Raw genomic sequence first — 16,618 nt, forward strand, 5'->3', positions numbered from 1 at the left:
CAATTTAAAGGAAGACATGCACTTGCTATATGTGTTTGGATATCCATGAGTATACAGCATGTATTAGGTTTTGAATATGCACTGTGCTGGATGGATAACTAAAGAATTTGGTAGATGTATATTTTTAAAATACTTTACAAGTATCTGGATAACTAAATCATGTAAGTCTTTGTAATGGAGATCCCTTGACCTCTAGGTTTGATTCCTACGTTTGTATGATGTATGTCTTTCCATTTTCTCAGCACCTTTTTCTTTCTTGATGAGTTTTAATCAGGTTAAATACTACTTCCGAGTTTCGGGGCACTGAATTGATTAACTACAGTGGAAGGAGATGAAACAGAATTAATGCACCATGTGGACTTTGGTGACACTGAAATGATGAACCACTTTGGAGATAGGTGACTTTGAATGCGCTTCTCTAGAATTATGTGACATTGAATTAATACACCACTCTGACGCTCAATGGCAACGAATTGCTGCCAGTTCCGGTGTTAGATACCACTGAATTGGTGAACCGTTCTGGAATTTGTTGGCAGCAAATTGATGACCTACTCTGGAGCTTCAATGATGAGCCCTTCTGGAGCTAGATAACACAGCACTGACAGCCTGCTCAGCCACAAAACAGTGCTGGATTTTACAAAACTCAGAAGCTAGGTACCAAATTGTTTTTAACTGTATGGTATTATAGAAGATAATTATATAGAAGTAGGAGTTTGAGTTTTCATCTGTGCAGTGGAAAAGTGGGTGATACTGCATTAAGTGTAACTACGCTTGTCATTCAGTGATAGTGCCAACTGATAGCATAGTAATAACTGAATAAATAAATGAGGAGAGAAAGTAAATTGAGATGTCCTTTGGAGTATGAGAACATAAAATTGGTGACCTAAACTGGCTTTTTAAAATATGATGCTAAATCATGCAAAATCACACTCTTACTTTCAGTGGAATCGAATTCCTTAAATGAGTTACTTTAACTGAAACTTCATAATATAAAATTGCAGTGCATTTTTACTTCATTTGAATGGCAGAAGAGTTAGGTTTTCTGATGACAGTGAATTTAAAAGATTGGAATTATGGGTTGAGGAATCAGCAACTGGTGATGCTGAGCCCTGAAAGACCTTTAGTATTAATGGACTTCTCCAATTCAGTTAAATTTAGCAGCCTGGGTTTTTTTCTGTCTGTTCTTTGCTTCTTAGATTGTCTATCACAATAGACCATAGTCCAGTGATATACTGTAGGTCAAATTAGGATTGTGATTATTAGCTTTCAAATAGAAGCCTTCAGTTTTCCCTCAATGGATAAGATGAAAAAAAGAAATACTGATATATACGGGGAACATCGCAAAACTGTGCGTGGCAGGATGTGTTCTGCAATTGGAAGGCGCTGCTCTGTAATCTATCACAGAGCAACCAGCTCCTTCCTTCCAGAAGGAGTTGTGAATTAGTGAGCTGAAGGGAATGTATCAGTACAATTAATCATTTACTAAACCAGAAGTACTTCTTGAACAAGAACAGGAGAAACATCATCTTTTACCTCATTGGAGCACCGTCAGCTGTTCGTGAAGTTTTTGTCTGCATCTCACTGTCCTGCAGTTTGATACCCAGGGAAATGCGATCAGAGCAATAACCTTGTTGTGGCAAGGAAGGAAGGGACAGGAGGAAGCAGAGGGTTTTATGGGAAACCAGAGGGAGCAGCGAAGAGAAAGTGCTGCCTAAACGCAGTAAGAAAGAGCAGGGGAGCGGTATAGACAAGAAGGGGCCAAGAGAGAGTTTTACCACCAAAGTAAACATGGTCCCAGTTTTAAGAATCAAAGCATTAGTGGACATCTGGTCCCTGTGCCAGACAGATGAAACATGCACTGTGGTGGGAAACACCAAGGCTTCCCACTTTGATCTGGAGAGAAGGGTATATTTACAAGAGATCCAGAATATGTTTGCTTTTGAACACCACGGACAAAAGGGCCCTCCAAATTCCTCCGAGTACGGAAGTGGAGGATTCAGTCTTATATTTTCAAGCGTTCACAGTTTCCAGCATCTGAGAAGAGCGCATCTTTTCATTCCCCAACTCCGTACATATGACCCTTTCAGCCTGCTGCCGCGCTTTTGCTCACTGAACTGCTGCTGACAGCAGTTGTCATTTGCTCTCTTATCTTGACTTATCGTTGCCGTCTGCGCATAGCTTCACCCGTCCTCTGAGGCTGCTCAGCAAGGTAGCCTCCAGGCTGTTCTGGTGTCTGTCTGCAAATGGACATGGATGCAAACAGATTGTTTAAAAATTAAACCTTACAGGCAAAGGTGTTACCAGTTGGCACAGTGCTGCGTGATAGGTTTGTCTTCGATAGAAGTTACCTGTGTTAACAGCTTCTTGCTCAATCAGTTATTGAGAGGGAGGCCAGAGGGAGTATGTTTGACTGCAGGTTGCTCTATTGTAGATTTTGTCTTGTTTTGATTGTCTCTAAGACTGACTGTGAGACGCCTCTGCCTCCCAAGTAAGTCATGTTCTCATGGCAGGGGTGGAAAGGGGGGGTTTCTTGTGTCATTGACTTGTAAGCGCAGTGGAACTCTCCCCTACATCCCTGATCTTGTCACCTGCATCTTCATTAGGAAACTTCTGGCATCGCTTGTAGTCCCCCTGTCATCTCTCCCGCATCCTCTTTTTTATTTTTGCTTACACTCTTGCTGACTTGATTGGCTCTAATTAAAGAGTAGGGAAAGGAAGAGCAGCAAAGCACGTATTTCACATTCCTAGAGATGCAAGAATAATGACAAAACCACATGGTTGGTTTTACTGTCTTTTAAGAGGAATTAAAAAGAAAATGAAAAGCACTGCAGACAATGAATTTGTTATTTTTACAGTTGTTCTTGCGCTGGCTTGATAAGCAGATTTCTTTTTTAGAAACGGCAAGTGCCGTCTTTGTGTTTGCATCCAGCCTGCTACAGGTGAGAACTAAAACAAGATATCCCTCCAAACTCTCATGGGTGCTGCATAATCTAGAGTAGCATGGATTTTTATTAAAAATCAACTTAGAAGTAGAATTCAACAAGCAAAAGGTAAGGTATCTCAAGAGTGTTAGACCAGCTGAGGGGGGAATACACTTCCATGTTTTTTCATTTCCATCAGATGTGCTAAAAAGTACGTTCACTGCCAGGTGTGAAAACGTGATCTTGGTAGAGATGTTTTTTATTGTGGTATCGAAAGATTTTTAAGCAAATATGCACCTTTCAATTTATTATTTACATGTTTTATTCATTCAGTTAGAACTGTTTTTTGCCTTTGACACAAGAAGCGGGGCATACCGATTCCCCGGATGTATGCAGAGGCACTGCCCCGAGGGTCATTTCTGTTGTCAAATTGCTGCTGTAATCCCAGCTGTGAGGCAGGGCTTTGCTGTGGGTATTGGAGGGTAAAAGAACAGTTCTGTCTCTCCTGTAATGTTTTTTGTTTTCTAATCACAAAATAAACCTTTGGGAATCATAAAGCAAAAAGAGATAAAACTAGTTTTGCAACCAAAATTCTGCAACTGCTCCATACTAATTGGGAACGATAGTTTTACTAAGTTAAATATGAAAATGAATTCTGTATCCCTGTATTATTGACTTTTCAAGTAGCCTTACGTTTTTAGTTTCAGACATGTTGCAAAAGTTTGTGCTGATGGTGTTTTAGAAGTTGGCTGCCATGCCAGTCCCTGAATCCGGGAGACATGACAGATGGACAAAATATGTTGCAGAGCCTAGAGAGCTGCGAATCTGCCTCCTCTGCCACACAGCTCTGGGGTAGTTTCCCTGAAAGCCACTGGGACAAACGTCAGATTTCTCTGGGCAACAAAGCAATGTATTTTAGAGAAACTGCATAAAATGTGAGCTCCCTTTCAATTAATTATTTGGTAGAAAAAGATGGTTTATATTTATTTAAATCAGACCTTGGATCAGTGCTGTTCCAAATACGTCGCTGTTTACATCTCGTCGAAGCTTCTTTTTGCACTGTTCTTGATCAGCTACAGCATATGATGAGCTTCTTCAGGCTTTATGGGCACATGCTGATTTAGATCAAAATGCCACTGAAAAATATTCGGTGCCGATTCCTATTTGGTTCTGCCAAATTTAGTAAGGCGAGATTGAGCGCAGCTGCGGTTCAGTTTAGTTTACCTGCCAAAGCACAGAGTCTGCTTGACAGACTTGTAAGACAGTAGTAAAGTAAAGTGCTATTGAACCCTGACGAATTACAATTCTCATTCCCAGTTTGATTAAAATGAACTTTTAAAAGAGAAGAATCTGCTGTTACCTACTGCAGAACAATCAGCCACTGCTTAAGCTAGATGTAGGGGGTTTTTATATTAAAATTATCGATGCATGAAGAGCAGCTGTATCAATGGCTGGTTTGGCATATTATAGAAGACAAGTGCAGTATCATTGGTGAAAGCATAATGTAAAACTGAATCTGGTAACACTGAAAGCATAGTTGACACTGTCCCAGTGTTCAAAAAGCATTGCTTTAGTTCAACTTAATTTCTGCAGTCTGGCGAGAAACTACAGACTCACATGAATCAGGCACATTATTAGCGCTACTTAGATAAGCAGCGATACTGGAAAAGAGTTTTCAACAAGCATGTTTGGGAAAAACTTCTGGACATGCTGGTACACACTAGTTCTGATGAGCTCCCTGGAGTTTTTGTTGTTGTTTTTGTTTTCTGTCAGTCATTCATGATCTACTCGTTTTATGTGTTTCAGAGAATCCTCAGGTTTCCTTTATAGCAGCTTTCGGGATGTTTTCACTCTCCTTAAGCAAATCACAGAAGCTGAAAGATCCAAATGCCTTGTCTTCTAGTCTTGGGAGCAATTATTTAGCTGGAGCAGTGCATGCAATATGTTTGGTTCTTATAAGCTGAAGATGACTTGCAAGCAGCTGCAGTTCTGTATACTCTGTGCACTGCAGCGCATCTCAGTGGGGTCTAGAAGAGAGGAGGCAAATGGGACACAGGAGACATTGCAGGAGACCGTGGTGCAGAAACTTCCTTTGCAGTGTATTGTCTGGGAGGCTGGCTTGACCTTCATGACTGTTGAACTAAGTGGTGTGAAAAATCCAGACAATAAATGTGTCTTAGCAATAAAAATGTGCAGTAAAACTAAAGAAACTGTTTGCTTATCAAATATTATCTGCATACTTTGTGTGCAGAGAAGCACTTCCCTTACAGCTGAAGGCAGGCAGTTGTAGCACTCAATTTTCTTCTCTGCTCTTTTTGGCTGCCTTGGCAGTCCTGTGCCGCTTTGTCCAGGGAAAGATGCTTTTTCTTCTTTCACCTGGCCAGCTATTTAGGTAGCTTAGTCACAGTAATAAGAATTATACTTTGATTGCATGAGGTCTCAGAAGAAGTACCACGGAGGAGTAAATTCTGGTTTCAACTCCTAGAATCCGTGAAAAAGAATTTAACTAGAGCTGGATTGCAGATCTAGAATACCAAAGAAGCAAGGTGTTACATACATCGGGATACAGAATTTCCCCTCTGTAAGGCGAGTGTCAATATTGGTGTCCTTTGGTGTTCACTGTCTTACCTGCAAGAGTATCAGTAACTAACAGTGCACGTTATATAGTGGATGCTGTTGCCTCCCTTCAGGTACCAGAAAAGAGGGCTAGAGCCACACACAAATAGTATTTAAAACAAGCATTAACAAATTTGGAATATGAAGGAAAAAAGAGTCTAATGCCAGAGTCTAAACCAGACGCTGTAAGAACATGCTCAGGTTGGGTGGCCTTTTCAATCAGGCAGGGCACTGGAGGTGCAGTGGAGGTGGACATAGAAGCACCATACCCCGTGTCTCTGGGCACCAGGAGCCCTGCATGCACGGGATATCTGACTGAATCAAGCAGAGCGGCTGGGAAAATCCCCGTGGCGAAGGGTCTGGCACGACCTTCGCACGCATGGCACAGTTCCTGATGAGGGATTTTAATGTGCGCTGCTTCTGGGCTTATCCAATGTGAGAATAAGGCAACCTCTGTAACTGGCTGGGAGTCATTCGCTACGGCCAGCTGTAGGTTGGAATTGGATAAAAAGCACGCGGTAGTGAGGAGTTCACAGATGCCACGTTCCCCTCCGTCTGCCAGAACGAATAAATATAAGCTGTGTATAAAAATCAGGCAGTAAGATAAAATGAAGGTATATGTTTAATTTAACGGTAACGATGCTAATGTTAGTCTGTATATATGCAGGATATTTAATTTGCTTTTTGCTTAATGTTATAACTTTCATTTCTCGTTTTCAAAGCATTCAACCATCGCTAAGCAAATCAGCATTTTGGCAGCTCAGAGAACTACCAGCAAATTAAACAAATGTTTTTGAGCAAATTGCAAAGCAAACTTTGCACGAGGCTAAGCCACCTCACCAAAACTGGCTTGAAATGATGAAGATAGTGAGCAGTATGCAAAAGAAGTTTGATTTGTATTAGAGAGAGCTAGTGCAGGTTAGCAAATGTCTAGTCCTACCAGCACTGAACGTGATACAATTAGGATCTTCCCTACAGCAGTAAACTGGTGCCAGCCATTGATATAACTGTTTATTAGCTCAGCAGGGCAAGGTCACTTACACGCATTGCCTGTAATCCTGCTTCAGTTGCCTTCTTCCATAAAAGGTGTAGCTGCAGTGAAAAAGCCTGCCTGGGAATCTCATTTTTCTCAACAGGGCTGCAGTTTTAACTGTAACTTAGTATTGCAGCCAGAAACGTTGAGGATCCGGTTTAACAAGAGAGAGATTTGACTATTCATAGGACCGCACAATACCTCTTTGAAATTTTTCTTTGCTGTAATAAATAATGTAGTCAAGGTAAGAAGCGTTCTTCTAAAATGAACATAAGCAAACTAGAGATGATTACAAATAGACCGTTATGTCCACATTACACACATTCAGATGTTGGATTATGGCTTTTTTTTCACGTCCATAAAAAGAGAGCTTGTCATGAAGTCATTTTCCCATGAAGTAACAGCGCCTACAAGTTGTTTAACGTATCTGCACAGATCAGTGTGGAAAGTGAATAATTGATTATTCCTCTGAGGAAATGTCATTTCCTTTTTTCTTTCCTTTCTCTTTTTTTTTTTCCCTTCTCTCCGTACTAATGCATTGGATGGCATTTTAAATGTTTTTCTCAGATTTCAGCTACATTTATGAAGTCCTCATTTGTTTCCCATCAGTTGGACCATCAGATAGACAGAATATCTTTGGTGACTTCGGCAGTCTAAGAAATAGTCTGGGTTTTAATTTTTTTGTCCCCTAAAGATACAGCTACTAAGCTCTTTCTAAATGAGACTGCGTTTTGAAGCTAACTCAGATCAGCATGGCACCTGTGCAACATTTTAATTACCCTGGCACTGAAACAAGTTGGGAAAACCAACTCTGAAATGAGGCACTTTATCACTTGAAAATGTGGTTTTAATGAACTGGATATCATCATTTCCAGCAATCTTTCTGGATTATACAGTTCTGAAAGAGACAAACAGATGTTGGTATAGATTACTGTGGAGTTGAATCTTTTTTTGCACTAGGTCCATAGTTTTTGCTAGATGTTTTTTCCTTGCGGAAGGAGAGAGTTGTTTATTGTTCAATGAGGTGGATCAGTAACTGTTTAATAAAACACAAATTACCAGCGGTATGTTGCTTGAAGATGTATTGAACCTCTAGGGGGGAAGTAATACTTCTTGAGTTCCCATGGGCCAGGCCAGGTTTGTGAAGAAGACAGGCTTAGGCATGCGTTCAGTTAACACAGTGAATTCGTTAGGTGTTGAGGCTGCTTAACCAGCGCTATTGTATGACCATTTGTGAGTTTACAGACACCGTGGCGGAATCACCCATTAAGTATTTGCATGGGAGTTAGTAATAACTAGAATATATAAAACAAGCTGCACATGAAGTGGAAAAAGCAAGCCCCTGTTTGCAACATAACTGCTAGTATACATCACCTGTTTGTTACCTCTTTATAACACTTGTTGGAATTTAATGTGACCAAATTCTGTGTAACTAAAGTACGATATCCTCACTTGTGCTTTTCTATTTATTTGAAAAATTAGTTACAGGTCTTCTCTTATATTTTCCCCAAATAGCTTGCTTTCTAAAGAAAGCCATGGCAGCTTTTTGCTTACGGGCAAATTCAGATAGCTCTAATAGCAGAGTGCAGGTGTACAGGTAATGGGAATCATTTTCTATAAAGGTACAAATTCAGCTGCAAGTTAAATCAAGATTCATTCAGAAAAAATGGCAAATGCAGAACCAATAAAGGTAGATTAAAAAAAAAAAAGGCATGAAATCTCTTGACTTCCTTCGGGTTCATACTTTTCATACCAAATGTGCTATTATTTCTAATGTATTTATTTTTACAGTATTATCCATACACTTATTTTACATGGTCTGTTTGGGCTGTAAATGTGTGAACGCCAGTAGGTGTTAAACATTTATTGCAAAATGTTCTATATATAATTTTCATTCCCTCTTTTAGGTAATACAGCCAAGGTATTTATTGAAGTAAAGGATGAAAATGACCATGTGCCTGTCTTTACCAAAAAAATGTACATTGGAGGAGTGTCTGAAGATGCCAAAATGTTCTCTTCTGTGCTTAAAGTTAAGGTAAGACTGAAATTTTTTAAAGAACATTCACTTGCAGTGGGAAAATATGTATACACTGGTTTGATTTTCCACAGCAGCTTACGAAATGTATTTCTTCTAAAACTGCTTGAGCTTCTCAGACACTGGCAGTAATTTCCATTTAATTCTTCTTATAAACAAGTATAGTGAGCACAGAATGGGTAATTCTTCTTATGAAATCAATGTTTGAGTATGAATATAAGTGTGATGGTTTCCATTTGTGTGCGTATGACTGACATGCATTGGCCCAGTATTCCAGCAGTTACTGATGCAAGGTTGATTTTGAACTTAAAAGACTAGCTGTATTTCTATTGAATTTTATGTGCTCATTTTTCATTTGATGATTTGTAGCTATGATTTTAGATATGTTAATATGTAGAGGATTCTTTTATGCTCAACACTAGGTTTTACCTTAAATTTTTCTGACTACTTCTTTGGCAGCAGCATGTTTATGATTTAAAAAGGAAAGAACAGTTTCTGTTTCAGGTCAGCAAAGCAATTTCAGGTCTGTGCACTGTGACTCAATTGTGAGTAAAATTGACTCTCCGTAGGTTTTTTTAAAAAAAGAGAGAAAATTCAAAGAAAGATAATATATAGAATGTAATTAGCATCAGACATAAAAATAGCTTGGAACAAAAGCTATTTGTTTTCTGTAAAATGCTTTGTGATGCAATCGTTTGTGCTAGAGACAGCTTGAGTTGCCAGGACTTTCCAAGTCAGCTTGTTTCCTCTGCCCTTATTGTGTTACCTCAGCAGGCCTCCTGCATCTTTTTTCACCTTAAGCGTTAGTGGAATAGCTTTGAAGTTGCTGATTCTAGCTTATGCGTGAAAGGGCACAGAAATATGACCTGCTAAGAGTTTTACTTTGACCTCATGATGTGTTTTGAGCACCAGGAATGAAACACAGAATATCAGGGCTTATTGAAGTTGTCCATTGCTTTTTTGTTTCATGGCAGTCCTTCCCAAAGTAAGCCCAGAAATGGCAGAAAAGTGGGAAATTGTTAAGCAGTGACCATTGGATAGAAGCCTCTGTAGATGAAATTTGTTTACTTTGTGAACTAGTCCAGAATATTTGTTTTTTCTTCGTTTTTTATACAGTGCTTATCATAGGCAAATTTTTGTCCCCAGAGTACCCATATTGGTCTTTTCTAGAAATGCATACAGCAGTCCAAGTAAACAGCTGGGAATTTACTGAAGATAACTTGGAAAGGGAACAGTATAGTGTATAGATCTGCCCTACGCCAATTCTTCGCAGCTTCCTCTGCAGGCAGATTGTGTTTGAGGCCATAGCAGGTAGGGACAGACCTACTGAATGGGGCTGGTCAGGAATTTCACATTACACGTTGCCCTGGGATGGTGCTGAGGCTGAGCTTGTGCTTGCTAGTCTCCCAGCTGCAAAAACGTGAAGGAGCCGTAATACCTCTTTGCCCCAAGTGTGTTCCTGGTGTAGCAAAGGTTGCTGTTTAGCTGGCAGCATGATTGCCCTGTTGAAACGTTGCCTGATGGAAAGACCTGTGCCCAAACCGCAGGGTAATTTGGGGAACCGGATCAGATAAGATCAGTTGGCAGATCAAAGTCAGTGCATAGCATTCTCTCATAGCATTATTAGGAGAACATTGAGTACTTGAAAAGAAGTAGCAATCCTGAATGAAAAGGAAGCTGTAGGGAGGAATTATGATGAGAGGAGGTGAAAGATACACATTGGTAACTGGAAAGAGTGATTAGCCCAGGCAGCTTGTTGAAAAGGTGTGTTTACTTACCTCTACTTTGTCAACTGTGAAGACTCAGTTCAGACTTCATAAACGAAGCCAAAAAAAGTCATCTAGCATGTGCAATGCCTGTGTTTACGTTAAAGATTTATTTCTATGCGATTAAAGAAGTTGTAAAGTGAGCAGTAAAGCAACATTGTGTGTTGGAAATAATACATTCAGAAAAAGAATTGCAGAGTTTCCTTTTATCAATTTCTTTTCCTCCATCTTCTGTATTGAAGTTTTAAGGTACACCAGGATTCTATGCTATATAAAATAGATAGTGACATATAACCAGATGTCTCCTTGATTCAATGAAAAGGAAATTCTAGATGCACAAATTAAAGAAATAGTGGTAGCATTGCTGTTAGGGTGATCTGAGACCATAATTGAGCAGAGTTTTGAAGGTAGGGGTAATATTTTTGTTAATGTCTTTTTTTTTTTTCCAGACATTTTGCTGGTTATTGCTTCTGGCTACAAACCTTAAACTGAAGCTTTAACATGGTCAAAAATAGGAAACCAAAAATTGTGTCAAATCCATGAACTGTAGAAGTGCTGAAGATAACAGTACTGCACAAAGATGCTGGAGTAGATAATACTGAATAGCAAAGTTACTTAGATGAAGGAGTGTTATGTAAAGTAAATGAAACACAAGACACAAATGTAAAATAGCATTTTGAGTTGCTCATACAAAATGTGAACAGGCTGTGAAATCCTACCTGGTTTTCGAAGAGGCATTCCTGATTTCTTAGGCACAGGTGTTCATGGGTGTCAGTCAAGGGGATAAGTAGTGTGGGAAAAAGAGCAGGCATACAGGTAAGGGATATTCGGGGGTGAAGAGGGGAATCTGCTTTTACACCTCAGAAACATTTGACTCAGAAAAGGCAATCAGAGGACAGAAAGGGACTATCAAAGGAAGACACAAAAAATTACAGTTTTAAGTCTCTAACCTGTTTCTGTTAAAACGTATGACAGAATTCTCCCTGAATTTGCTGACAGGAAAAATGGAACAAGGTATGAGACAGAAGTTGTGACTAGTGGATGGCATCAAACATAACTGTGTGCTTAGTTAAAGTAAAATTAGAAACAGTTAAGAAATGCTTGTTGCAGAAAATCAGGCTGTAATTTATTGTTCTAGCACCAAGCATTTTCAGCAGTTGGTGCTAGTTAGCTTATTTTCTGTCCTTTAGAAAAAAAAGTAATTGCTCTGTTAGTTAAATACGATACCCATTCCAATTAGTGTTAAGAAGAATTAATCAAATGAATGTCTTTTCTTGAAGAGTTCAGGTGAGTAGAATTAAATGAGTAGTTTTCCAAGTTGAAATTTTTAAGAACATTAATAAAGTACACGCATAGCTTGCACTGTAGAAATTATTCAAATTTTGATTCTAACGGGGAAGCTAGGTTCTTAGTAGGAGTTTTAAATGCATTTGCTTTCATCTTCTGCATTCATTAATAGTTGCTGAATTTTTTAATGACATCTGAGTAATTTTGAAAAGAAATTCTCAGCATATTCTCATTCTTCCTGTCACTGACAACAACTTTGATGATCCTTGAACATGGGGTATTGACTAGCAGAATATTTTTTACAACTGAAAGATGTTAAACTGCATAATATAGATGGTTGAAATCATTGTTATTGAGACTAATAGTGAACCAACATTTTCTAATTATGAATAGTGTCACGTTATTTGTCACAGCAATGCCATACAGTCACCGTTGTAGAAAAGCATGCAACACTTCCTGTGCACGGGGACCCAAACTTGCCATTTTTTCCCCTGTACTTCAAGGAGATACCAGCAATAAATAGGTACTAAATGTGTAGAAGTAACATTAACTTTTTAATTGGTTTCTTATGTACATTCCATTATCCTGAAGGAAGGAGACAGTGTTTATTTTAAATTAAAGTGTAAGATTGTTGTTACCGAAAAAAGAATGGACTCTGAATTGAGCCAGTGTTTTCCTTGTATTAAACAAAATTAGGCGTTCTAGAGGTAGGACAGGGACTCTGTTGACTGTTAACTCCTAGCTTCTTTGGTTTTTCTCTTGATTTTTATCTATAAATGACAGATTTTGCTTGAAAACCTGAAAGTTGAAGACTTCTATTAGTAGTGGATGATTTGGATAGTCAGGTCAGTTGTTTGAGAATTCCCAGTTCACCTTTTCTTTGTCAGTCACTGTGTGTGTGTGTGTGTGTGTTTAATACCAACTCCTACTCATCGCTCTCCAAGGCCCTTATTTTTATATCCCTTCAATATGAATATCCATGCTCCTAATGACCTATGTCAGTTCCTGCATCTGTGGACAGAGCTAATACAAGTCATAACATTGTTTTGTACCAGGGCATTTACTGTGCTGTCAATATGTAGAGGCTGTTGTCAAGGTTTGGTTCTCTAAGTGAGGTGAGATGCTTAAGAAATTGCACAGGAGGGGGATAAACTGAAGTCTGTAAAACAGGAGGGCATATTAGAAGAGAAATGAGGACAACCCAATTCAATGAAGAGAGAATAAGAAGGAAAAAAACAGCATTTGATCAGAGGTGAGATAGAATCCATCTTCTGCTTTTATATCATAAAAATGCAACTCAAGTTAACATGAATATATTTCTCATGAGTCTTTTGTCAATTGTGTAACTGTTATGTACCATAAAGATGGTATAGATCATGGAAAGGGGTATTTAAGTCACGAATGAAGATAATTCACATTGTGAGCACCTACATTTACTTTCTCAGGTGAAAGTGATAAAATATGGCAAAGTTCTCCTTGTTTGAGGTGACCTACTTGCCCAAGTGTTGGAAGCATTAAGGGCAGGCAACCATTTGGCACTCTTTGATTGCCTTCATATAGTCGCAAAAAGTTTTGTATAACACAACTTTTATAGCATAATTTACTAGTTAACCATATCTTAGCAGACTTTCAGAGAAAATAAATCACATTCATTAATTATATTTTTATATTTTAAGCACAAACATGTGTTTAATTTGCCTCGATGGGTACAATAGAAATTCCCCAAGGGCCTTCCGGCAGGCTGGCGAAGGATGCTGCTTCTGGAAGCCCTGATTTTGGAAACACCAGCGCTGGCTCCGTTAGAGAGAAATGCCTTTTTCTGGAGTGGCAGAAGGAGATATTGTTGGTTGAAAATAAGGGTCAGATTTATTGCAAGAAGCTGGTCATTGCTAGTTTATTTATACTGAAAGCAAAGGCGGGGGTTTAAGTACATAATACTTGAGTTGAGGTAACAACTCATCGTCTGGGTATCTATATCTACTTCAGCTTTTTACATCTGAAGATCAGGGTTTGGAATTTCATGTTAAGCCCAAGTGCCAGATAGTGGTTTGGTTTCTGTTACCGTTTATCCATGCATCCTTTTTTGAGGAAAGTATCATGATAGAAAACCAAAACTCATCTTGAAACTTTTCCTTTCTCCTAAAAACTCAAGGTCAAAGCTGTTTGTGGCTTTAGCAGAGGGTTTGAGTGAACACCACACAGTTCTTTGTTATGTTCAGATATCTTCAGTTTCAGCTTCCTGAAGTTTGCAACGTGTTCCTGAGCCGAGCATCGGAGGCCAGGAGGGAGATCATACTAACATGGCTGCACCGATCAAGAGCTCAGTCTGCTGAAACTCTGGGACAGATTTACAAGTGGGCAGGTCTTTTTGGGCACCGTGGAGCTGTTTTAACACGGTGCTTTAACCCAGCTCCTGTTGTCTGAAGAGAGGTTGGAGCAGGCCTGTGTAAACAGGTTTGCTTTGTCCAGTCGCTGTGGGTGGAATAACCATGGGAAAAGATCAATGGATGGGTGGGTTAATTGCAGTAATCGGAATGGCTGGTATTTAGATATTGATATGGCTCCTGCAGTTAGATGTGATTTACAGGGCATGCCTGCTTTTATTCGCCATTGCTGTAATTAAATTAGTTAAGCGTGATAATCACAGTGGCAGGCACTTGCCAGCAGTTATCGTTTAGCGGCAGTTTAAGCTAATATAATTTTTCCTTTTTATCGAATAGGAAATAGAAAAGACAAGCTGAGAGAAGTTAGTTAGAAAGTACTAAATTATAGGTGGTTACCAGTGTAGATACTAAGGAGGTTCAAAAATTATTTTATAATCTGGGTAGAAATTCACTGTGTCTTTATTTTAGAGAGTATGTGGGTTACATCAAGCAAGAGGTAAACAATATTTTAAGTTTTTAAAAATATATCTAGTTTTGCAATAGTTCAAAAAGAAAAATAGCCTGAAATTTCAGAACAGCATTGGTGTCAATACCAAGAGGCACTTATATTGCGGGATAGGATTAACAGCTGTGTTTATGCCCAGAGCCTCACCTCCAGGTGATCCCTACCCCACCAGGATCCGCAGTGGCCTCTTCCAGCAATTATCCAGGCCAAGGGATTTATTAAGGTGCTCGCAGCTCTCTTCCCAGCCGTGCACTTGCGTTTTCCCAGAGGAAAGCAGGGGGGTAATCGGTGTCCTGCTGACACTCCCTTAATCTGTAGGCAGATCTCCAGTTCTGTCTCATTTTGGCATTTAATAAGTTATTCTCAACTACCTCTCTGTCTTTGTACAACGTTATTGGCACATAAGAATGGCTCATTTTTGATGAGTGTAATTTATATAAAAACAAGACGACAAGCTTTATGGCCTTATGCAAAAACTACAGCTTTCAAATTAAAAAAAAAAACCAACACAATTAGTTCCTCTTTAAAAATACTCAATGATTTGCTGTAATCATTAATTTTTAATATAGTAATTTATGTAAATGGGTTTTAGATAAATTTGTCACAAATATACTGCTGAACATTTGTATGTTTAACTTCAGTTGCTTAAATCATTCTGTACTCTGTGGCTTGAAAAAAATTTCACCCCTCCCATCAAAGCACAGTTCTTCCCCTCTTGAAAAATATTTTGGAAAGCACCCCAGTCTTGGCACTAATTATGCCATACAGCCTAGTGAGTAGCACTGGGAGTAAGAAATAATCTAACTGCCATGGGCCAAACACAAAGAAAAATGCGGGGAGAGAAGAAAACTAGTACTGAGTACATAATCTTACACACAAATTGAATTTGGAGACAAATAGGCCAATAAAATATTGGATAAACACTTCTCTCATCATCAAAACAGTTACATATGTGACTAAGGCAAACACTATAGATTGCTTCTCCTAGCTCTATAAGGTGCAGCAATTTTGCTGGCAGCAGCGACCGCTCTCTTAAATATATTCATTTGAATATAAAATCCTTTTAGAATAGGGTAATGTGTTGTCTTGCTCTAGGTTTTTAGAAAGATTACTGTAAGTAGATAGAAAGGAAGCTTGAGCTCAGAGGAATGCCACAAATTTTTATCAAAAAGTCACTTTTAATTAAATTGGTTAACGATATGCCATATGAATTATTCTATATGAATACAATTGTTTTAAGGCTAGTGTCCTCTGAAAGCTGATAAGTACTAATGTCTCTAAGAAAAAAATAAAAGGAATATATGTATTCAAATGGCACTTTTTAACCGAGGCTTTAGTCCTTGCATCTTAAAGACCATATTTATATTGCTAATAGCTCAGCAGGAAATGTGGAGCTGTGTTAAATACCATTTCTCTTGAAATGATAGCTGAGGCTGACCGTCGTGTCTCAAATCTACAGGCAATTTCACGCAGCCGTCTTTTTAAGCCTACTCATTTCCCCCAAAGCCTATCAAAGATACACAATGCACATATGAGATCTTTTGAGTCCAGGCTGATGATTTGATGCAAGACCAAAGGGCAGTCAGAAGCCACGGCGGTAGGACGGCTGCAGTACGTCTTGCTGGCTGGTTATTTGGGTTTCTCTTTCACTCTGCCACCATTGCGCTGGGCCTGCAGTGGTGGGACAGCTGGAACAGCGGTCTGGATAATCGCTTTAATTACAGTTCTGGTGGTGCTCAGAAAAAGGTTTCAGGTGTTGGACAGTCCTGCTGGGGATTGGTGTTATGATAACCTTCTATGTTCTCTCCCCTTTTCTGCAATTCTCTTTTCTTTCTCCAGAATTTTCAATGCATATAAGAGCCCATTTCCATGGTTAAAGGCCTTTTCGTGCTTTTTGTTATGAATATGTTAATTAAAAACAGATGTAATACTCATAACTACTAATTTATGAATTTTGTGGTTTGAGATCTGCTTTGCATTTCATTATATTAGGATTAGTTATTTTGCTTTGCCACTGGTATTTTCATGTAACTCCTGGTTTTCCCCTCAGAATTAGAACCAGACTTCCTTC

At 39.0% G+C, this 16,618-nt stretch overlaps 1 protein-coding gene across 5 annotated transcripts in view; it reads left to right on the forward strand.

Annotated features, from left to right (window-relative positions):
• PCDH15 (protocadherin related 15) overlaps window positions 1–16,618 on the forward strand; it is a 419,295-nt gene that overhangs the window by 343,821 nt on the left and 58,856 nt on the right. For all 5 annotated transcript variants that reach the window (XM_050898730.1, XM_050898731.1, XM_050898732.1 and 2 more), the window contains one exon: window positions 8,478–8,605. In XM_050898730.1, coding sequence (XP_050754687.1) covers window positions 8,478–8,605 — 128 coding nt within the window. The remainder of the gene's footprint in view (window positions 1–8,477; window positions 8,606–16,618) is intronic.

This window comes from Gymnogyps californianus, chromosome 6 (assembly GCF_018139145.2).
Source record: "Gymnogyps californianus isolate 813 chromosome 6, ASM1813914v2, whole genome shotgun sequence".
NCBI classification, from domain to species: Eukaryota; Metazoa; Chordata; class Aves; order Accipitriformes; family Cathartidae; genus Gymnogyps; species Gymnogyps californianus.